The sequence below is a fragment of the Gossypium arboreum genome, chromosome 12 (genome assembly GCF_025698485.1).
Source record: "Gossypium arboreum isolate Shixiya-1 chromosome 12, ASM2569848v2, whole genome shotgun sequence".
Taxonomy (NCBI): Eukaryota; Viridiplantae; Streptophyta; class Magnoliopsida; order Malvales; family Malvaceae; genus Gossypium; species Gossypium arboreum.
This window is the reverse complement of record NC_069081.1, coordinates 86,949,172-86,973,621: the sequence shown is the minus strand read 5'-3', so window position 1 is coordinate 86,973,621 and position 24,450 is coordinate 86,949,172. Positions and strand designations below refer to the sequence as shown.

Genomic DNA, 24,450 nt, shown 5'->3' with positions numbered 1-24,450 from the left:
TACTTTTATGAGTTTTATTTATCAAGTAGCTGCAGAATAATTATGAAATTCTTTAACTTGAGCAAAGTGTAGGAGAGATGCAGGTTGAAGGAACATATATCATTTCTACTATTGACTATAATTTAGGCTTTTATTTGTACATTTTTGTCTCAAAATTAAAATGTCGTAAATCTTATAATAAATATTTTTAAAAATAAAATCATTCAATTGATCCCAAATCCTCATTCACAATATATATCTTTTAATCTTTATCATGGAATATTTCTAAGAAATAAATAAACTGGTTATCATATTTTAACTATATATGTAAATTCAACAAAATTATCTTTGAAAAGTTTATAGTTTATGAAAATTAATCTTTTCATGAATGTTTCTAGTTTAAAATTATTTATAATTTTTTGTAACACGTAAATCATGTCATCAATAATGACTAATTAATTAGTTTTTTTATATACAATCTTTTTTTAACAATCTCATTATAGGTTCTGATTATATCTGCTCCTTTTAACATAATGCTTAGAATTACCCATAGCCCCTCTCCAACCCATAAATAGGAGGATATTACGCTTCAGTGCACTCAAATTCACGTCTTCATGTATGGATAATAATGCCCATATGAATCGAGCTAAGACTCAATTGGCTATACAAATTTGATTATTAGCCTCCATACTTAAATCAGGAAAAATATGCATTTAAACATACTTAAACACACATCTTCCTTATTATTGTAATAATAATTGTATTAATTGTGATAAAATTCGATTCACCTAATTAATTAATTTAGTGTCCACCAATACCTGAAGTTAACAATATTAAAACAAATTAAATTAGTGATATATGGTTAATGTGCCTTGATTATGTTTTCCTAATCACTTAAAATATGATTTATTCATTTTTTCAAGCAAAGGTCATTTGCTGTTAGATATATAATAGATATTGTTTAGGTTGCCATAGTAATAGGGGAAAAAAGCAATACAACAAGCTTTTTTTTTTTTTTAAAGAAAGTTGAGTAGAAAAATCTACACTAGCATTATTTTTTTCGTATGTGTCAAATGGAGATATAACCAACACAAATATATTTAATCAGTCATTTTCTAAAAAGAGGTAATATTATAGGGAGAAGTGAGTCATGAAACCGTCAATAAGAGTTGATTGAGTGCGTAGTATGACACATTGCACGCTATTGGACAATCCATGAATGATCCTCCGCAAAAAACGATCTAAAAGTAACTCTTCTTGTAGAACAATCTCTCCGTGAACCCTATCTGAGTCAACCTATAAGTACTGAACTACGCACCTCTCACTGGGACCATTCTAAAGACGAGAATGTCATAACAAGACCATATAATACAATCCTTAAAGACAACTAACCTGCAACACATTGTGATCACCTGACCAATTCGTACAACCATACAAGATATTATACTATCAACTATATGACACTACACAATAAACTAGTAACCCCCTATATTAACTTGAGTGCATGAGGGACCAACGATCTGCTTTTTTCCCTGGCAACCCCTACATAGCAATCCTAGAAGACTCTTGTTCTCCTTCTCCTAATACATACACTCCTCTCCACCATTTTTTCCTCCTAATTAATAACCCATATCACCAACAATCATAGATCTCAAAAAAAATATTATTCATGGATAGTAAAATAAATATAAAAAAGACTTAGAATTTCAAAAAAGAAATTTTAAAAAAAAAAAGTCATGGAGGCAATGAGTGGTGGGGTACATCAAAACTTCCATCCATGTCAAAAGAAATGTCCCAAATTGCAGTTGAAAGATGGAAAACGATGGAGCCTTTCAAATCAGCTTCCAATATTACCAAAATACGAAAACAAAAACAAAAAAAACATGTCCACTCGGACACCACACCACACCCCTCCTTCACCCTGCCCAAACATAAAAAACTATCATCACCCTTTTCCACTCACTTTCACCACTTGTTACTTCACCCACAGTCCCTTAATTTCCTTTCACTTTCTACCCTTGAAAACACCCTCTCAACTCCCTCCACAACACCAACAATCAACTACTCCATAAACAGTAGCTTCATTTAGATCTTGTCCTAAAAGTTTCAACTGCCATTTACCACTAACCCCAGTCCATTTTTCTTCATTATTGTAAAAGCGTCTGATCATTTTCTTACATCAACATGGAATGTCTACTTAAATTTCACCCAAACTTATTCCCTTTTTCTCACAATATTATGAAAATAGGCATATTCCCCCAAAAGCTAAGCTGAGATTTAATATTCTTTTCAGACTTCATTTCAGGGTTTTGGGTAAAAAAGCAAAAAAGAAGAGAAAAATTAGGATACTGTGAAGTGAAATACAAGTATAAGGAATCATGGAGAATATTATATGCGGCTATTGCAGTTGGTCGGTTCAAACCATATCTTTTATGTTCCCTGTTCTTTCTCCTAGGAAGATATGGCTATTGGAACATTGTTAAAAAGAGGATCTGCCTCTGAATTATCTTCATTTTATCCTTCCATCACCCTTCCAATTAATTTACTCATTAAATCGTGGTCCAGATCATACTTAAAATATATAAATCAAATTGTAAATATATCTATATTTATACCACAGAGACAAATGTAATTTTACGTGTTAAAAATTTGACAATGGCAATAAATTTAAGAAGCACTTTTTCCATAGTACACATATGTTTATAATTTAATCCATATATTTTAAACACACTAGTATTTAGATTAAAATATAGAGTCAGCCCTTTACTTTGAAAAATTTTGATATTTAGTTCTTATACTTAAAAGTTTAAAAAAATCTTAATCTAATCATTGAAATTGTAAATATTTTCTATCAAAATTTATTAATTTAACATGTTGATCAAACTACTAACTTTGATAGAAAATCCAAATAAAACTTAGATCAGAATTAACCCTAGTACATTTTAAAGAGTTTAGTTTAGAAAATGGTGTTAAAAGGTGAAAATGGAGTAACTAAAAAGGAGGCATATACCCTGTTGCTTAGTCATATCATGCTTCAGCCAGTTAGCTACTGTGAACCAATTGTACTACCATTTAGTGACTGCAAACCCTTGTTGGAGGATAATGTTGTACATTGGTGATTTTAACTTCTTTTTCCATCCAATTTAAATAGATAAAGCTATTAAAAGTGCAAAGTGGCTTAAGATCAATAGTTTATGACAAATTAAAAAGGGAATAATCTGTTAAAACATTTTTGCTTAAGCAAAACTATGACTGTTGATGACGTTTTCCCACTGATTATTGCATTTTAAATTATGCTTAGAATATTAAAGAGTAAAATGATTTTTTATTAAAATTTTTATTTATTTTTACTGGTAAAATGGTTTATCTTTAGGGATCAAAATTAATTTATAGAATTTTAAATGGGTTAAACTGAAAATTTTTCATTGTTGGGGTGAACTTGTATTTTTTTTATATAACCAACTTATAATTTAAAAACTTCAAGGAACTAAAATAATAATTTATTATTTTTTGGGAGGGGGCAAGCGGCTTTCCTAGAATGAAATTTTTAAATATTCATAGTTCCTTTCCAAGTTTTAAATAGGAGAATAATAAACTTTAGTATACTCGAATCCACAACCTTTTATACTGACAATAATATCAATATCAATCAAGTTAAGACTTAATCTTACCAAAAACAGTCAGACAAACAGAAGACCAGTTTCTTACAGTGTTAAAACAACAAAAGACAAGGAAAGAAAAGTGAGTGGAAGAAAGGCAAAGGCACAAAAAGCTTACAACACACTGTGAAACCCCAACCAGAAAACAGACCATGCGAAGCCATAAACTTCAGCCAAAGCCTGAAACTATATAATTTCTTGTTTTGCAAACAACAACTTGCAGATAGTCTCTCTCTGAATTAATCAAACAGTTGGAAATTGTTCCAAGTTTTCATTTCTAAGATAACAACACATGTCCAACATTACACTCTTTGATAGTTACATCAAAATTAGATAAGACTAATTGAAAAGGACTTGAGCAAGACACAATGAATTAGAGATAAAAAGGATATCTCTATGCCATTGTCGACTTCCAAAGTAAACATTTTGTCTTTACTTACAAACTTTCATTAAAAAGACGCCAAAATCTAAATTAAATATTTTTCTGTGTACAAATTACTATTGTGTTAATGGTTAAATATTTTTTGGGGTTTGAACTTAACGATTATTTTCATATTGGGATCTAAACATTATTTGTCCAAGTTAATCCTTTAACTTGACAATTGTTCAAGCACTAAGGTCCAATTTTTTTTTTGTCCAAGTTAGTTCCTGAACTTAGCAATTGTTCCTACGTTAGGGTTTGAATTTTTTTTTTTGTTCAAGTTAGTCCTTGAACTTGATAATTGTTCCCACATTGGGGCATGAACTTAGTTAGTTTTTGATATTTCATTGAAAATCCTAAAGTTCAAGCTCTAATATAAGAACAACGGTCAAGTTCGTGGACTAAATTGGACAAAAAAAATTCAAGCCCAATATTGGAGTTGTTGCCTAATTCAGATCTCCAAATAACGATTTAACTCATTTCATAATTTTAAAGGTTGTTTAAGTACAATTTTATCATTTTTGGAGACGAATGCCATTGATCATCCTTGTTATATATAATCACAATTAAAACCTTGCGTATCCTCTATATTTTAAGTTAAAGCAAATTTTTCAACAAAGGAGAAAAGATTGGAAAAAAGAAAAAGGCAAAGGAACCGACATGTAAATGATTTCAACATTGAAGATTCAAAAGTGTAATGAAAGGATTAGAAATTGAAGCAATAAGAGAGGAAGTAGCTAAAGGCAATATGTATGCTGAATTCCATGCAATAATCATAGCATTTCAATCAAATATTCTAAAGTCTTCCAATCATGATGGGTTGATATTTGGTGGATCCCTTTTATGTCTCCTTTTCCTTCTTTCTTCAATTTGGTTTGTTTTTATAAAATGGGTTTTGAATTTTTAACCCCCTTTGTTACTTATACAGGTAAAACTTAACAATCTTCACCTACTTTATTTTCTGTTTAAGTGTTTGTTTAAGGTTTATCGATTAAGTTTTAGTTTAATTATTATGAATATTGATGTTAATATAAGAGTATGTGGATTCGAGTGCGCTGAAACGCGTTATCCTCCTATTTATGGGTTAGCGAGGAGTTATGGATAGTTTAGGTATTGTGTCAAAAAAAATTGATATGATTAAAACCTATAATAAGATTGTTTAAAAAAAATATTTATTTAAGGTTTTTATTAACATTTCATGGCCCATTTTAACATTTCAATCTATTATCTAGCGGTGGCCCATTAGGTAAAAAGTAAAATATATGGGGCTTATTGGGTCATGCAAGTTTCTAGCCCATTAGATATATTTTTGTTCAAAACATGGATCAAGATTTTAACATTTTTCGAGTCATTTTGAGTTTGCCTATCAATCAATTCGAATCATTTCAGGTTCAGGTCATTTTAGGTTACGTATTCAACTAGAATAATTTTTTAGTTTGGATAATTTTAATTGACAGGCCTGGTGCAACATTAAACATCTTAAGGAATGTGATCCATCAAGATGACAAAGCTTCTAGCATTATCTCATTTTATTCAAACATGTAGCTTGCAATACATATAACCATCTGCTGTTGAGAAGTTAGCATTACAAAAAGTAATAAATTTACAAAGAAACTGGATGAGACCACCGTCTCTTGACCTCTGATTTCCATCTAACTTCCTTCAACTTCCCATCGATGCCGTAATCTCGCTCCATAACAAGGTTGATTCCCTCATCTGAGTACCATCCGACTCCGATAGTAAGAGTGCCATCGTTACTTACATCCACATAACTTGTAACACCGCCAGGTAGCCAAAGAACCGTAACATCCTGCATGTCTAGCACCTCTTCTTCTCTAAAGTACACTGAACTCTCCGGCAAGCTCCTCTTCTTTATGGTTTCGGTGCAAAGGTACACGTACGGGGTACCGTTGCTTTCCGCAGCTACTGTCTCATCACCATATATAGGAGTGGCACTAACTTCAAACACCTTCCATGGCCCTACAAGCTCTGATGGTTGGGTTCTTTTCCGTTGAGAAAATGGCTTCAAATCAAACTCCGGATCACTCACACTACATATAATATCATGAAATAAGTTTCATTGCAAATATCATGCAAAAGAATTATCGAACATGTAAATACGGATTGAAACAGAATACCTTTCAAGTTGAATTTTTGCGGGACTCACCCACTCTTCTTCATAGGTAGCAACTCTCATTATCAGTACATCGGAACCCCCATTACCAAACTCTATCGTATGAACGATACGGAGTCTTTTGTGACAACCTTTGACCAAACACTGCACAACAGAACAGGCTTGAATGAACGTAGACACAATTCAGTTTACAGACAAATAAATATTAGATGTCTTTCAGTTAATCAATTTACAGAACAAGCTTGAATAACGTATGCCGATTGTTGCCATTAAAATTTCATGACAGCAAAAATATTATGATGTCAATTTGCCGTAAATGCTTAAAGAAAACAACACGCCATGCAAAACTTACTTGTTCAAATTTAAAAGTTGGAGAAAGGTAATAATTAGAGTCATCAACTTCACCAACAGGAATATCGAGCGGCCCCCTGGAATACGATCCATCCTGCGAGTTATCGATTAGAACAACAAGTAAAAGATGCCAGTAATCAACAAAAACAATGAAAACAAGTCAAATACATCATTTTCTTAACATGAAGGTTGCTCATTTCGTTCCATACCTCAAAGAAAACGAGACCGGGTTCAATCCCCATGACATCTTCTTCCATAACATCACTAGTTGTCAAGTCAAAAGACCCAAACCTAGGCAAAACATGATTCATTGTACCGTCATTGCCTTTCGGAGGTAAAGTTGGTTTCTCAACCCCGGACTCTTCCTTGTTTCCAACTCTGACACCGACATGTTCTGGAACTTCACCGTGTGGATTCAAAGTCACCCAATTTATCTTCCTATGGATTTCAGATGTCTTTCCAGTAGGAGGTAGAACCGCCTCAACACGAGTAAGCATGTAGCAGTCATATAGGTACTCATTCCTGCTCCCGACTTCAATCGGCTCCATTTCAGCAGTAATAGGTGAAAATACAGCTCCAACCCCTTTCCATATCCCACTCACACTACTAGCAAATGTGTTCCATGCTGGTTTTATTACAGGTTCCTAAAACAAGACATAAGAATCAAAGAAACAAACAACTAAATCAAATAAATTCATTTTTACTGAACATTTAGAAACCATTTCCCCCATTCTAAGAGCTATCAAATCTCAAGTTCTTTAGAAAACATGAATCTAGTATGTGTGTGTATATATATTCCTATGGAACCCAAGAAAACTACAAAAAAAAAAAACTCTTCTTTTTTTTATTATATCAAGAAAATTGTAAACTTGAAAATTTACAAAGCAACTAAAAGAAAAGTGAAGAACTTCCATAAATGAAACTCAAAACAAGCTGAAATTTTGAAACAAAATCCAGTAGCATAACACCAAATACTGTAATTGTACCCTTTTCCAGTTAGTTTATGGCTCAAATTAATATCCAAAAAAAATTCATAACAAATAATCCCAAATAGACATAAATATAAAGAGCAATTAATAAAAATACCTGAGTTTGTAGAACAGTTTCAACTTCCATTAACATAGAACCAGAGACCAAAACTCGACCAAGCTTGTTCTTTCTGCCTTTAACCACTTTCTTACCTTTCTTCCTCCTCCTCTGTTTTGTATTTCCTTTGTCATTCTCTTTCTCAGCTTTGGCCATGTCGTTGTCAATGCTCCAAACATTCTCTTTCTTTCCCTTTACTGTCACCTTCCCCTTCGGGGTTGTCTTGTTATGACTGTCGCTGGGTCGATTCTGGCTTTGGGATATTACAAATCTTTCAGGAAACTTCGAAGCAAGAGACAGGGAGGAGGAGGAGGAGAAGAACAGGTTTTGAGAATATGGTCGGTGAGAGTGGAAACCTAAATAAGAATTCTTGCAGAGGTGGAGACATGGTGATTGCATATTCTGGAGATGGATAAATTTGTTCACACTGATTACACAGGCTAGGAATAGCAGCAGTTAGAGTGGTAGTTTAAGGGCCTGTTGCATTAGCCCAATTCTCATATTCATCCATGTCTAGGACATTCTTTCAAAACACAAATTTTACATAATAATAAATTTAACCCTCAATATTTATATTTTTATCAATTTAGTCTTTACTTTTAATAAAATGTCAACTTATCAATTTAGTCTTTACTTTTAATAAAAATGTCAACTACAACTAAAACAATTTTTAAACGACAATCAACTATTTATTTTACGAATCATATCAATAAAACATTTAGAAAACCATAAAATAAACTTGAATTACTATTCGAACTACCATGATTAAAAATTTAACTTTCATTTTAACTATTTAAAAGCTAAATTTATCATTTTGCATTCTTCAAGTCTTGTTTTACCATTCATGATACTTGTGTTCCAAATGCCATACCATGCCCAATAAAATTGTGAGGCCACCAGGAAGCTTCCTTTCTATCTCAAAGTTATATTAACTCTTGTTTTTTGTGTAGCCTTTTCAATCTATATAGCTTTATAGTTTATACAGAAGTGAGCCAGAAGATAAAACCCTTTTACATATACATATATGTGTATGTATAATGATAGCAATTGAATGGCATTGTAAAAGCAAAGAAAACATATATATGTCAAACACACAAAATAGCTTTGATTATTCAAACACTGTTCACCTCCACTGTGGCGTTGTAATAGGAGCTTTCAACACAACTCCAACTTAACCTATACACCCAAAATGCTACAAAGCTTTCACCACTTCAAACTATAATAGTAACATAAATATCAAAGGGCTGGCAACAACAACAACAAACAACCGGGACAGAGCCATGACGGTCAACAGCTTCTACCAAATGATTTCTACTCGTAGATCCAAGGGTGAAGGCTGCTCTGCCAGTTAACAGGGCATTCAGGGAACCAAAGGGCGATTTCCTTCCTTGCACTCTCGACGGAATCACTCCCATGGATCACATTCCTGCAGAAACGAATCCATTTCATCACATGGAAAAGTGTTAGCTCCACTGTCAATAACATGCAAGTATCCTAACAATTGAAAGTAAAGAAAGGGAGACACCAAATACACCTCCCAATGTCAATTCCAAAGTCACCACGGATTGTTCCCGGAGCGGATTCAGCTGGGTTTGTGGCTCCGATAATCTTGCGACCTGTGGTAACAACATTCTTACCTTCCCAAATCATAGCAACGACCGGACCGGAGATAATGTACTCTACGAGCCCATTAAAGAAGGGCTTTGCAGACAGGTCAGCATAGTGCTTCTCGGCAAAAGATCGATCCACACTGATGAGCTTCAACCCTAAATTAGGCACATCCAATGTCAGATAAGCTGCATACCACTCAAAACTGTAGACCTCAAAGTACATAGAGTCAATTCCAAAAATCCAAAGAAACAAACACTTGATAATATAAAACACAGGCAAAAGCAGAGGAATTTAGGAAAAAATATCATGGAGGTACGAGACAGATTGCTCTTTTATCTAAGATACAGGAACTAATTTGCTATTTGTTAAGTAAAGGGGGCAAAATGATAGATCTTGCCTTTCAAATAGAAGCCTTTCTTCTCAAATCTGCCAATGATTTCACCAACCTGAAAAGAAATACATGAACCTCAATAAACACCCAAAAAAGATATCATTTTTAACCCACAATCGAACATGCAAAAGAACCAAAATAAGACTAAGATAATACTTTGTAAGTGAAGCTAAGTTGAAAACCAAAAACAGCATGTTGCTTTTGTTTACTAGATCTACTAAATCTTAGCTAAAGCAACTGAAAACCGAAAATCAGTTAATTGTCCTTAAAAGTGAAACACGACCCAAAGGTTGTTTTTTTAATTTTTCTTTTTTGTAGCAGTGAAGTTAGAATCAAAGAACCAAAAGGGGGGGTGGGGAAGAGAAAGAGTGAAGTAGAAGCAATACCAGGCCTCTTTGGACCCCATCAGGCTTGATCATGATGAATGTTTGCTCCATCTTCTCTTCTTTTCTAGTCTGTCTGCTCTGCTCTGTCTCGGCGCTTGTCGAAATAAGAGAACAAATGTCCTTATATACTATATAAAATACAGCACTGCCCCAACCCAAACCCTAGTTTCAAGAGGATGTACGTACGGTTCGTCAAGCCTTGAAATAGTTTATATATATATATATATATCAAATTTATATTTAAATAATTTTAATTTAGTGTAATTATAATTATAATAATTGAATTATGATTTCTATATATATATATATATATGGAATTTTATTTTAATTTAATTTTATAAATTTTAAAAATTAATACATATAATATTAAATAAATATGATTTTTGTATATACAATATGTCAAAGTAAAATAGTAATAATTTGATAATATTATCGTTGTGTTATAAAAATTGAATAAAATAAAAGTTTACATAGATTTAATATTATACATCGGATCATAATTTATATATATATACACATATATTGCTTTTACTTTATTAAATGGTTTGTGGGTGAAAATTAAAATTGGCTCCAATAAGAATGTTTTTCAAGAAAAAAACTAAGTGTTTTTATTTTAATTTAAAATAATAAAAAATTCATAAATATTTTTATAGTCATTTATAATCAATCATTTCTATAATTTTTTATTATTCGTCCAAATTTTACATATTATAAAGAGATTGTTATAACCTATAACAACATACTATTATAGGAAAAAATCGTTGTAAACTTATCATAGAATTTATATAGCAAACTTCCATCAAATAAAGAAAGTAAGAATCAAAGAAAAAAGTAAGAACCAAAGAAAAACGTTAAAAGACGATAAAATGTGCATGCATTATTGTTTTTATACATTTTTATTTTACATTCTCTTACATGGTTAATTATCAAGTTCTTAAATATAATAAATTTAATGAATTAATGAGTTATCAAATTAATTTAAATAATTTATCACGAGTTACTAAATTTAACTAATCAACTTATAAGTTTATGATGTTCCAAATTGATAGTAAAATATTAAATTAACAGATTGATATATTTAATTCTATTCATTTAATAATTTTTTCACATTAAATTTTACCATTTTATTGAAATAATATTTTAATTAAAATAAATTTTATTTAATTATATCATTTAATAAATGATAAATAATAGGTATGCTTATATAAAATAGTTATAATTTTACTTAAAAAATTAAATCATATGTTATTATACGAACTAATTTAATAAATAAAATATTTCATAACTATAAATATTATTATTACAAGTGAAAATCTGTTATAATTATTAAAATAAAACATAAAAAAAAGTAGATTCTTCAAAAAAAACAAAAAATTAACGATTATAATGGGTGTTATAATATAGAAGACTGATTAGATTTATATTCTTTGATTTTTCATCAAGTATATATATTCATCAAGCATATATATATATATATATATATATATATATATATTACATGATACTCCTCTTTGAAGGTATCGCTTGAAATGATTTATATTGCAAATATGCCTTTGAATAAAAACAATGTAATTGAATTAACAAGATATGCTGCTACATAAATATATTTCTTTTTATAAGCTAACAGACCCTATTCTATTTTGTAGGAGATATAAGGTTAAGTAGGACGGCATATTTTTACCTCTTAATTTATAATTTACTTAAAAAAATTTTACATGTTCTTATATTTTTTTAATATAATACTTAAAATTATCAATAATCCCACTCGAATCTATAAATAAAAGGATAATAAATTTTAATGTACTCAAAATTACATCTTATATTAATAATAATACTCTTATCAATTAAACTACTTTAAAACATTTTCATGAAAATCTAAGTCATAGAAACACTTTCGGTTGACCTAACTATAGAATCTAATGAATAAAAATGATACAATGACAAGCCAATTACCAGTTGTAAAAAGGGACATCAAATTAGGATGTTGAAAACTTTTATGGATGATGTTAACGGCAGGTAGGTAATTAGGTACTGATATAATCAAACTTGGAGGGATTTCATTCCTGTACCAATATTTATATAGTCCAAGGAATATGTGGGGCAATAAAAAGAAAATATTTTAAAACTATCTATATTAAGAGTCAAATTGTATTTTATTCTCTTTACTTAAAAAAATAAGTAATTAGTTCCTATACTGATTTTTTCGAATAAAATTTCATTCATTTTTACTCTTAAAAATTGGTGTGACTAATAGATTAACCAAATAATTATATGTAGCATGCTACTTGTACTTCATTCTAACATATAGGGACCAATTTTTAATAGTAGAAGTGGATGGTTTTTATTAAAAAAATTAATTTATTTTTGATCTAACGAACAGTGATTAATTTACTTTTTTTAATAAAGGGAGTAAAATGTAATTGACTTTTAGAACAAGAGCCTTGTACTTTTACCTATTTTGAACAATAAAAGCTTTCTTAACAGGCATGGATTTCACAAGTTACCAACTCACTGTAAACACTCATACAACCACATTTAACTTAAGACATTTACCAGAGACACCCTTGTATTGCAGAGGATTATTCATCATTCTTCATATAGGGTTGATCTCGAAGTGGAGTGAGATGAGAGAGAAAACGAAGCATTTCAAGTCCTGCAGTAAATGAAATGGCAAAAAATACCAGAGGACAGATCAATATTGATTAGCAGAAAGCAGTAGAAGCAATAAACTCGTAGCTTGTTAAATTCTAGCACAATGGAAGGTACTAAATGAATAAGAACCAAGATTTGTGTATCAATGTGAGTGCAAGCACAACGAATCCGACTTGCTACTAAAGACTACATTTTTAAAGCTCTTCCACCTCTAGGAAGAAAGTCAGGTTAGATTTCAAGCATCTAATGTCACAACCTGACCCGGACATGTCGAGTTGTATCATGCATGATACCTAATCCAGATTTGTTCTCTTTAGGTACCCAAAGATTTTTGTCACCCAAAGAGCACTTTCATATCCACTTGTTAAGGGTAATTTTCATGTGTGTGATATTTTGGGTTTGAATATAGGGAGGCATATTTAAGGGTCACAAAACCTTTGAAGGACTTGTGGGTACCGAAAGATGACAATTCCGGATAAGGAAAAACAGCACAACGGGTTGGGTGGTGACATCTAATGTTCTTTTAAACTGAGGGTATGTTTGGTTCACTGTAATAGAATAGGATTGTAATTGAATAGAGATGTAATCAGTAATTCAATTGTTTGGTTGAATGGAATGGAACAGAGTTGTAATAAAATTCTTTTGTTTGATTGAATGGAATAGATGTTGTAATAGTATAAGAAAAAAGACTTAAATGACAAAGTATCATTAACAGAATTTTTGTAGGTAGATGATTGTTGTTATTGAATTTAAATAAGATTATTGTTAAATATATTTTAATAAAATAAAAAATAATTTAATCATATTTTAACATAATTATTATTAAATATAATTTAATAATAATTTTAATATAATATTAGTATTAGGAATATTTCAATGCCTAATATATTTGCTTCAATCTAGCCTCTCGCCTCTTCAATTACAAAGAGGTAACAATCGCCAATATAAAATGAGTTTAACATATGGTATTATAATCCCTAATAACATTTTATTTTAATAGTCAATTTTAATGGAAGGCAGATTTTTATATTTTATCTTATCCTTTAAAATAATATGATAACAACAATTAATTATAAGGTATACTCTTTAATACATTAATTATTTATGGCAATCTTTTGGTGAAATAAAACCTTCAAAATTTACATAAAATTAACATTAGTTCTTTTCATATGTGAAATAAAAATCAAAACTCATAGTCCTTTGTTATTCAAAACCATAGTCCTTGATTTAATCTTATTAAAAAATTCATAACTCTTTATGTTATTCAAAACATGAAGAAAACTCGACATAAATATAAAAGGAGATGAGATCCATAATCCCTTTGTCTCAAAAGTCATTCCTCATTTTATGTTATTCAAAAACTCATAATTTTTTATGTTATTCTCGCATAAGAAATAGAAAATTCTCTCCATAGCATTGACTTCTCTTAGAAAGTCAAACTCATATCCGATCTTGACAACACAAAGGATAAATAATTAACGACATGCAGAAAAAATAAGAAATCCAACTTCAAGTGGAACATTACTCTCAATTTACATCATCTGAAATATACGTAAAAGAAGGATAGATGTGTTTGGTAAGAAACATCAATGTGAATACAAATGCCTATTTTTCCATTTCCTTGGTAACAAAAAACAAATCAAATTTGATATCATTCTTTTGAATGTAGAGATCCAATTTCGTCTGGCCCAACAAAAAATAAACAAATAAAAGGTCCATTAATATCAAAGTCCATTTTCAAATATAATAGCTCAAATGCAAAAAAATCCCTAAAAGCTCAATAGCCCAAAACTTAAACAAAAAGAAAATCTTAATCCCTTAAGACTTCACCAATCGTCGCTGCTCCTCTCCACATCAGCAGGCACGTCGCTCAAGGCCTGCCGCTGCCATCGTTCCACTGAAATGGCAAAGACTCGGCTCCCAATTGTCATACCACCACCACTTGCAAGAGGAAAAAAAACATAGAAGCAAAAAATAGAAAAGCAAAAAAATAAACGATAAAATATTGTAATCTATTTGGCTATAAAAGCCATAACAAACACATGTATTTTTTTCAACAAGCAATCGAATAGAAAAAAAAAGAGGAAATCGAAAATACAAAAAAAAAGGAACAAAGTTCAAAAGAAAAAGCTTTTTTATTTGTTTTTATTTCGAAGCAAAAATAAAAAAGAAACAAGCAAATATTTTTTTTTTACCTTTTAAACGCCATCACAAGTCCCTTTCCCCCGACTCGAGAAACCTTAGAACCCTTAGGGTTCCGTCGAGGGCCTCATTAGAAAGGGAAAAAACCGAAAGGTTTCTTTTCCTTCAACCAAACATCGGTTAATTTTTTGGGAATTTAAACCCCAAATATACATTTCACTCGAAAAGAGGATCAAAAGAGGCCATTTTGGAGAACCCAAGCCATGGGAGGCTATGATCTCCGTCGCCAATGACCGGTGGCCACGGCGGAGACCCACTGTCCCATGGCTGGACATATGGGTGGCTTGAGAGAAAAAATAAAAGGAAAGAAAATTATTTTTAAGCAGGTTTGAAATGAATTTTTTTTAATAAATTTTACTTTACATAGGCTCCCAAAATGACGTCGTTTTGGACTTAGCTTTAGAAGTCCCAAAACGACGTCGTTTTGATCTTGACCAGACAACCCGATCCAGACCCTTTGGGATCTGCGTGTTTTCGTGGGAAGGATCTAATTTTCGCCCTAGTCTTTCCGCCTTTGAGCCTTTTGCAATGTGGTCCTAATTTCGCTTTTTTTTTAGAAATTATACCATTTAATTTAGATTCATTTTCAGTTTGGTCCTCAGATTGCTGACCCTCTGGGGAGTGACGCATGTATTGGGTTAGATTAATTGCCCTCTCAATCCCTAAACTTTTATATTCCATTTTAATTTAATCCTTTATATTCTATTTCCTTATAATTTAAGCGCTAAATTTTATTATAGTTTCAATTTAGTGCTTTATTTTCCTTTTTCTTATTTATTTCGTAATTCATGCTTTAAGTTCTACTTAAATTTCAATTTAATCCTCATTTATTTAATTTTGCCTCTTTATTTATTATTTCTTTTATTTTAACTCTTTATTTATTATTTCTTTTATTTTAACACTCAAATTTATGTTATTTATATTTTCCTTTTGTTATGATGCATTTTTGTTTGTTATTATTATTATTATTTATTATTTATATTAGTATTATAGAAATATGTAACACTCCTAACCCGTATCCGTCACTGGAATAGGGTTACGAGGCATTGCCTGACTTATACGCTAGCATTTATACAAAATCGAGTCATAAATTTGCTTTCCAAATCAAAACTTTTGAAATTTCACCAGAAAGTCCCTAATATAGGCCTACGGGGCCCATTACATGCTTTAGAAATAATTTGGAGCTAAACCAGTAACTTTGGAAAACTTTGAAAATTTTTTCTTGAAGTTAGGGGCACATGCCCCTGTGGCCAGCCCGTGGGCAATTCTGACTTGCAATTTCTTAAGCATCAAAGGGGTACACACCCATGTAGCTAGGTCGTCTGGTAAACTGATTTTTCACCATTTTTAAGCCATTTTCACATGATTTTGACACACGACCATGCTTAAAACCCGTGACCTTCACACGACCAAGACACACGGTCGTGTCTTTTGCCTGTGTACTATCCTGACTTTATATTTAAAGATACAGGGGGCACACGGTCTATCAACATGCCCATATGCAAGCCGTGTGTCTCATACGATCTAATCACACGCCCGTATGACATGCCGTGTGGACTCAAAATGAACCTTATAGTTCAAATTTACCAACCCTGCACACCTTGAATAGCAAGTAATTTAAAATACAATCTTTCGACCAGTCCAAAACATGATTAAACATATCTAATATACACTAAAACCAATAGTATAACGATTTAACTCATGTATTTTCAATAACTATTTAACATAGAATTTCCAAACATTATACTTAAATACCATCCAAATCAATTCAAAATAAACTATATAAGTGACTATTTTATAAACATAAATTTTGCTTATATAGATTAACCTTTATCATCCTTACACTAGTAATATTCATACTAAAAATAACATTAAGATAACCTAGGTACATGCCATTCCTCAAGATAAGATACATCACCAAGTATTTGAGTTCGAGAGTTGGCTTGGATGCTGAGACGTTATTTACTTTGTACATAACCTACACACGAAAACAAACCGTACGCTGAGTATACACTCAGTGGTATTTCTATAAACCAATACTTAATTTATGCATCTATACTTAAACCATAGAATCCAATAAATAAACACATCATGAACATTCAATTAATTGTCTTCATTTCATAATAACATTTATCATTAGAATCAAAACCAGTAAGATATTCAATTCAGTCAGTATCATTCAGTCTTCAGTGTAGTAATTTACCCCTATTAACATAACTCGGACCTGGACGGATACACGGATTCAACCCACACACCAGGATAGTATACAGTGTTTCATCGGCCGAAGCCGGAATACACCATAACAAGAATAAGAATAATAATAATAGCGATGAGCGGTACACGAGTACCTTATCGGAACGAATTCAAACAAGAATGATGAGTTGACACTTATAGTGCCTTATCGACACAAAGTCAGAATATCCTTGAACACTTCCAATCCTATGGCATGCCAACTATATCCGACTTAACCCGATACTGTTAATAGGATTTTCGTATAACAGTTATTACATTTCAAATTTAACGATACTCACCTTTAACTTACTTACCATACATAGTAAAGTAATACATACAACATTTAATTTAAAAGCTTAGTTAATAGAAATACAAACTGTGGTTCTCGAGTTTATTCGTTATTTTCGCTCACTTCCTCTTTTCCCTTCTTTGATGATGTTTCCGGTGCTACGTTAGCTACAGAAAAATTAACATTTAAAATCATCAATACATATCATTTAATAACACACTATTATATTTTCCATGTAACTTTTACAAAATTTCAATTTAGTCCTTAAGCCATAGCTAATTCTTTTTCTTCAAAAACCAATCTCATATTTTCATTCTAACCCATCTTTAACAAGTTTTAACATTTAACTTCCTTCATAAAACACTAATTCTACAATTCAGTCAATTTAGTCCCTCCTATAACAAAAATTTTATCTTTTTTTTACAATTCAATCATTCTCCCACTTCTAACTTGAATTTCTATCATTTTATCTCATAATTTATCTATTTGTTCAATTTAGTTAACATCTAACAATTCACTAACTTTTTAAATTTCAACATAATTCAAGTAGGGCTTTATTCTAAGATTCCAAAACATCAAAATTACAAAAAATGGACTAAATTGACTTATCAAATAAGCTTCAAACTTTAAAACACTAATTTTTCCTTTTCTTTTCTTTCCTTTTCTTTTCATTCCCTCTTCCCTTTTTCTATTTTGTTTCTTTTATTTACTTTTAATTATTATATTATATTATTATTATATTTTAGTAATTATTATTATTATTATTTACTTATAATATAAGTAAAATATATTTATACTACACATGTATGTATTATGCTTTATACACATGTAATTAATTTTTACCACACATTTGTCACTTAAGGTTTATTTACTAATTTAGTCCTTCGACTTTTCTTTAATCTATAATTAAACTTTTACACTATATTCAATCTAGTCCTTTCACTAAATTAGCTTTAATTCAAGCTAATTCACTTAGCTAAAGTCTAATTAACTACACTACTAGCTTCGTAAATATTTCTAATAAATATTTATGAATTCATTTTACAAAAATGATGACCCCAAAATTCAATTTTCTAATACCAATAAATTTTGGTCGTTACAAAATAACCATGATATGATTATTGCTATTATCACTATGAGTTGATGTTCTTATTACTATTATAATTGTATTAATATTATTTACTAACATAACATTTTTATTTTGTCTTTTATTTATTTATTTATTTATTTCTCATTCTAATATCATCATTTCATTTTTTACCCACTATTATTTTACTTTATTTTGCTAATCTCCATGCCATGTATCATGTTAAAATATATTTATCCATTTTATATTATGCCCAAATGAATTAAGTGTATATCACTTTAAATGTTACATTCGTTTTACCTAACACATAGGAAGTATTTAAAACCAAGGCAATGTTCATTATTTTTGGGATTCGATGAGTTGCGCTCCTAACTTATGTAGTATGGCTTTTTCCTAGAACCAAAGTAATCGAATATCCTTTTTAAAATTAAAAAAAAAATAAAATTTAGATAATGATCGAATGGTGATTATTTTGATTTTCGGGGGTTTAAAGCATCACGTCCTAACTTACGAGGCATGATCTTTTCTTCTCGATTAACTCAAAATAAGGCATTTTCCGTAAAATTTAATTTAGTTAAGCGATGTTTTAATCAAATAACAACATGCAAAGAGGAATAGTATTTTAAATTCTTTTCAAATTTCCAATTTTTTATATTAAAACATTAAGTAATCAACTAGGTACCAATTTTGGGCTTTATAAGAGTACTAATCCTTCGTTATACGTAATCGACTCCCGAGCCCATTTTCTTAGACTTTGTAGGCAAAAAATTATCATTTTGGTAAATATAACCTTTTATTAAAATGATTAAATTTCAAGGTGACCCGATCACACTAAATAAAAAGGATCAATGGCGACTCCATTCTCGATTTAAAATAAAAGTCAATTTCTAAAAAGGTTTCGACGCTGAATGTATAGTGCAAATGCTTGCAAGTTACGGATGTCGATCATCATAAGATCCTGGATTCTCAGATGTTACACCTGCCATAAACTTGAATGGTCAAAATCACATAGACATATGACGCTTTAAAATCATTTTCAAGGGGACTTACGTTAACAACATCTATCTTATCACCTCTTAATCTTGCTTGATGAACCTAATTCAGATACGAACATATGTTAAGGTATATCCATTCGATTCTTATAAGCATTATCCTATTTCTGGAGCCCGAGAACCTCCCAAAACTGTTAAACTTTATGGTAGCATTAAAACAACAAATGTGCCATATCCTGCTATATGTTGGCAAGCATGAAGCTTATTTAATGAAAACGTTTAGCCTTCAAAGATTTTATATGTTTAAATACATAAACCTATACCCTTCCTAGCATGCTCATATAAAAATTTGAGCTAGGTAAAGAAATGAAAAAGTAATACATGTGCGATTGATGCAAAACTGAGAGGATTTACATCAAAATTCTAAAAAAATTCACCGATGCTTTGACAAAACTCCTCTAAAACAAGCTGAACAACATCAAATGTCTTAACATATATAGAAAACAACATGAAACAAAGAAGCACCTTTCTATCAAATTATGACACCCTCCCCTTATAAAATTCTTTAATGAAGTAATTGAATAACTCATACTATACAAAAGAACCTATCCAAAGCCAATTTAATGCGTTCGGGTCATGACCAATGTTAGATTATAAAACAGAGAGAAAGATAATCCACAAACCTTAAAAATTGAAATCATCAACGAGCTCAAAGCATTCCAGCAAAGGATCCTCAGGAAGAAACCTACAATACGGCTGGTAGGTTACCCTACACACACAAGTTGCAAAATCAATACAAATATCTACTGAACACAAAAAAAAAAAAAATCAACCATACAAATAAATAATCAACAAAAATAAAATTCACCTCTAATACAAAAAGATAACCTTATATCCAGCCTTGATAAAATACCTGCAAATAATCATTTTTTACATAAGCAATATGCATGTTTAAATGTTAAAATGTTTGGAAATCAACTAGTAGAACTTCCAGATTGCTTACCTGCAAAATAAAAGCAAAATGACATATAATTCCAAAATAAGCAACAGGCCAATTGCGAAATTTTTACAAATTAAGAAACATATAAGGAAAATTCAATGGGAAACAATAAATAAATCCTGAAACAAGTCAAATTTTTTCTAGAAATCTTGAGTTTTTTTAAATCTAGAAAAAATAACATTGTCGGATTAATTAAAACTTGGGGGAAACAAAAAGAAAAAAACCTGATAAAATAAAAAGTTTTTTATTTCTACAAATTTTTTGGTTCATCTAAAAACACGTTGGCAGAGTAATAGTTAGGGGAAAACAAGGTTAAAAAAAAAACAAATTTATATTTTAAATCTTCAAATTTCTTTGTTAATTTGAGAAAAAATCATACCCAAATTAAGCCAAATTTGGGGAAACAAAAAATCCTCAAAAAGAAAAAGTAAATCTTTTGAAGAGATATGAAGATAAAGAACAAATAATATGAAAAATTTAATATACCTTTAATCGGGATAAACAATCTGAAGCTAGTGAGCTTATGCAAATCATTGATTTCAACCCATGTTTCAATTTGGGGAAATAATTGGGGAAAGTAAGAGAGGACATTTTGGTCCAGCCATGGTTTCATTTTCATTCCATTTTGAATGGAATTGCAATTCTTAACCCATATGGCAGAATGACTATTACAGGCCTTCCCATAATACAGTTGATTTTCATTACGGGCCGATTCGCCAACACCTCTAACCAAAAAAGGTAATAAATTGGGCTTACTGAATAGACAAGTAAAACTTATGGGATTACATCCAAACAAACATGATGTGAGGTCTTAGGGTTGTAAGAATAATAGATTCATGACTTTTTCATTGAACCAACAAGGACCCTAACTAATTTTGTAGTTAATTTTCAGATGCATGAGGAAAATGGAGCAAAAATAAACTTCAGTCTTGCTTTAATGCTTTCAGCATTGCAATTTAAATGCAAACACGAGATCAAAGTATCAAAGCAGAAAACAACATTAACAAAAATCAGTTAGAAAGGAGCATGCATCACCAAAAACGAAATCATCTTTGTTTCACATTGCAAGGCAGTGAACATGAGAGGGAATAAACAAGCAAGTAGAAGCAGGAAACTAAAGCTATCTTCTCACGATTAATGACACAATGTAAAATAGCAGATTGACAATGTATGTTAACCTACTTGAGCCAGATAACAAAATATGCGAAGACCTTCGGGATCCTTACTGCTCTGAACATTAACGAGGGACCCCATCTTTGAAGTAGTGAAAGAGATATGCTCATTCCCCATCACAACCTCAAGCTCAAGCTCCCGCCGTCCAGCATGGTCAGGCTCTGCCAAGTTGTTATCATCTTCCTTCATTATCCACCAAAACCAACAGATTTTAATTAAATCAGAAACCATAAACTGAATTTTTTTGAAAAACTTAAATCCCAATTGATCATTACAAACAAAAATTACTATTAATCACACAAGTAACCAATCATCAACTAAAAAAATTAAATCTTTTAACCTTTCACAGAGGAAGTAAATGCCGTTAAGTTATCAAGAAGCAGCAAACCTAGCTGAAAAAAAAATAAGCAATTCGAAAAGCTTAAAGTAATATAGAAAGGAAAAATGATTACAAAAACTGCAGACATAATAGACCCTAAGCCCTAAATTAAACAGAATATTAAGCAAACAATAGAAACAATCTAACAGTCCAATGCAAAATAGAAGGACTACTTTCATTTTGTGCATCTGTAAAACCTAGGCAAAATTTAAGTCCAGAAAGAAAACTAAAAAAAAAAAAAAGGCAAAGGCAACACAAAGGAAAAGAAAATGGTTAAAAAAAAGAAAGAAAGAGAACCTTGTTGGAAAATATGGACATCACATATACAATATATAATATATAACAAAGGTAATTACATGTTATAAATATGTGTAGATACTCTAATAATTAAGTTCTAATCAAATTTTAATTAATGATGGCCTAATTAGGAATTAGAGCTAATATGGTAAAGTTATAAATATTAGAGTTATGGTCCCCTAAATTACATACAAGATATTTTTTCTAATATCCCATCCTTAGAGAAAAGAGAGCAAATATTCTCTGAATTTCTTATGTGCTAATTTGGAAGATTAAATCCCCAAGATCTAGAAAAATTTCAATGAATTCATGGATTCAGCTACGCTTCCGTATCTAGTTTTATTCTTGATTTATTCTTGATGATTTGAGATGACAAATCTTGATTTACAATACTAATTTTATATTAGATATTATTTACGGTTCTAACAAGTGGTATTAAAGCCTCGTCATGTTGAATCATTGAGAATGAATTTATTTTCTATTATTTTTGATTGATTCATTTTTTAGATTTTATAGATATGATATTTCAATTATATATAATGTTGAATCTTTGAAATTCTAGATAATTTTTTTAGGTTTTGATTAATTACGATTCAATCTTTTTAGAGTTATTTTTAATTTGATTTTCATTCAATGTTGAATTTTTGGATTAATATGAAATTATCATGGCTTTTCACTTTCGGTCAGAAAACTTAAACTATATAGGTGTTGGTTTTAAAGGGAAAATCTGTTAAAAAAAAGTTTTGAATCTCGAAGGAATCAAGGTAAGTTTTAATGGAATTGAAGTCTAACAATTGAATTTAAAATATGAATATATTATTAATGTTTCAGCAGTATTACTTTGGGTTTCTTTTTTTAATGTGATACATGTGTATATATATATATATAAAGGTTTTGCTTGTGTTATATATTCTTTGTAATAAAACAAACGAGAATCAAATTTCGTTTTGAAGTGCATTGAATGCAGGTTGTTTTTTTCTTTAGTCAATTATTATATATTTTAAAGAAATTGCATGCATGTATATTTTGAGTATTCATACAGCTTCAGATATTATTTGTTGATTCTCTAAATTCAATTATGCTTTAATCTTCTTTCATTGTTAATCGATAATGAGGAATTAAGTGAACTTATTATTCTAGAATTTCTAAAACTAAGAATCTGTGCATTCTTGATTTCATGAAAGTTGGTTTGACTGTTATTCTTCAATTGCAATAATATGTGTTCAACTATTAGAATCAATTTTTAATTTTGATTATCTATGGTAATATCTTTGAAATGTATGTTTCAAATATTAGGAATAATAGATTTGAGTTTTTTTTTATTGTTATATGGTGGCTATGAATTTTCATAAGTAGTTAGCATATGAAAGCTTTTATACAATATGAGATTCTTTTTATATTTGGTAGTTATGGATTTTTTTTTAAGTATTTGTGCGTATAAAGAAGTTTTATGATAATGTCTTTAGTCATGAATATAAATTTGAGTTTACATGAAATATGTAAGGCAAACTAGTATTATTTTGTATTTTATAATTGTGTGTATATATATTATATGCATATCAATGATTTTGAGGATTAATGCATGATTGTAGTTTGTGTGAATTGTTGTTCCAATAGGGTCGGAAGCGTGTAAATTATTGTACTAAAAAATCACACAAAGTTCAATTCCCAGGGAAGAGAGGTGGATCACAAGGATCTCTTAAATACCAAGTCTTTCCTTAGTCGAATATTCCTTCTAACGTAATTTAATAGCACAATTAAATACTACTATTATACCCTCAAATATTGAAAAAAATAGGACAAAAGAACACAAGAGTTTTAACGAGGTTCGTAAATTATACCTACGCCCCTGCACTAACACCGGATGATAACTTTACTATCTTCAAAATATTACAAACAAATAGAATTCCTTAAGAATTCTCAAATGGGAGAAGAGAGAAAGATTGGTTGGGATGGTTGAAATGAGAAATGGTTAGGCCTATTTATAGTTGAGGTTCAGGGACTAACTTGCAAATGGCCTAAAAAATTAGGGACCAAAATTGCAATTATCCCATTCAACTTTAAACAACTTGCCTATCACTTTTTTCTTTCGGTGCCACTTGCACCTCCCAATTTTGACTTTTCAACAC

At 30.5% G+C, this 24,450-nt stretch overlaps 2 protein-coding genes and 1 long non-coding RNA gene across 4 annotated transcripts; all 3 read right to left on the bottom strand.

The window, feature by feature from the left end:
* Positions 1-5,561: 5,561 nt before the first annotated feature.
* LOC108476728 (uncharacterized) lies at positions 5,562-8,136 on the bottom strand. The gene is made up of 5 exons (XM_017779017.2): positions 7,631-8,136; positions 6,754-7,188; positions 6,546-6,638; positions 6,198-6,337; positions 5,562-6,110 (listed from the first exon to the last, which is right to left on the bottom strand). The coding sequence occupies exons 1-5, from the start codon at positions 8,027-8,029 to the stop codon at positions 5,663-5,665; spliced, it is 1,515 nt and encodes a 504-aa protein (XP_017634506.1). The 5' UTR covers positions 8,030-8,136; the 3' UTR covers positions 5,562-5,662.
* A 551-nt stretch (positions 8,137-8,687) lies between these two features.
* Positions 8,688-10,215, bottom strand: LOC108476583 (nucleoside diphosphate kinase B-like). Its single transcript, XM_017778830.2, has 4 exons — positions 10,019-10,215; positions 9,639-9,687; positions 9,165-9,396; positions 8,688-9,056 (listed from the first exon to the last, which is right to left on the bottom strand). Exons 1-4 carry the CDS (start codon positions 10,067-10,069, stop codon positions 8,942-8,944), a joined length of 447 nt encoding a protein of 148 aa, XP_017634319.1. The 5' UTR covers positions 10,070-10,215; the 3' UTR covers positions 8,688-8,941.
* Positions 10,216-19,254: 9,039 nt separating this feature from the next.
* Positions 19,255-21,124, bottom strand: LOC108478680 (uncharacterized). 2 transcript variants are annotated; one of them, XR_001870327.2, is made up of 5 exons: positions 20,959-21,124; positions 20,341-20,385; positions 20,156-20,241; positions 19,531-19,575; positions 19,255-19,459 (listed from the first exon to the last, which is right to left on the bottom strand). It is a non-coding gene; the product is annotated as an uncharacterized LOC108478680 (long non-coding RNA). The 2 variants fall into 2 exon arrangements; XR_001870328.2 differs by lacking the exon at positions 19,531-19,575.
* Positions 21,125-24,450: the final 3,326 nt, after the last annotated feature.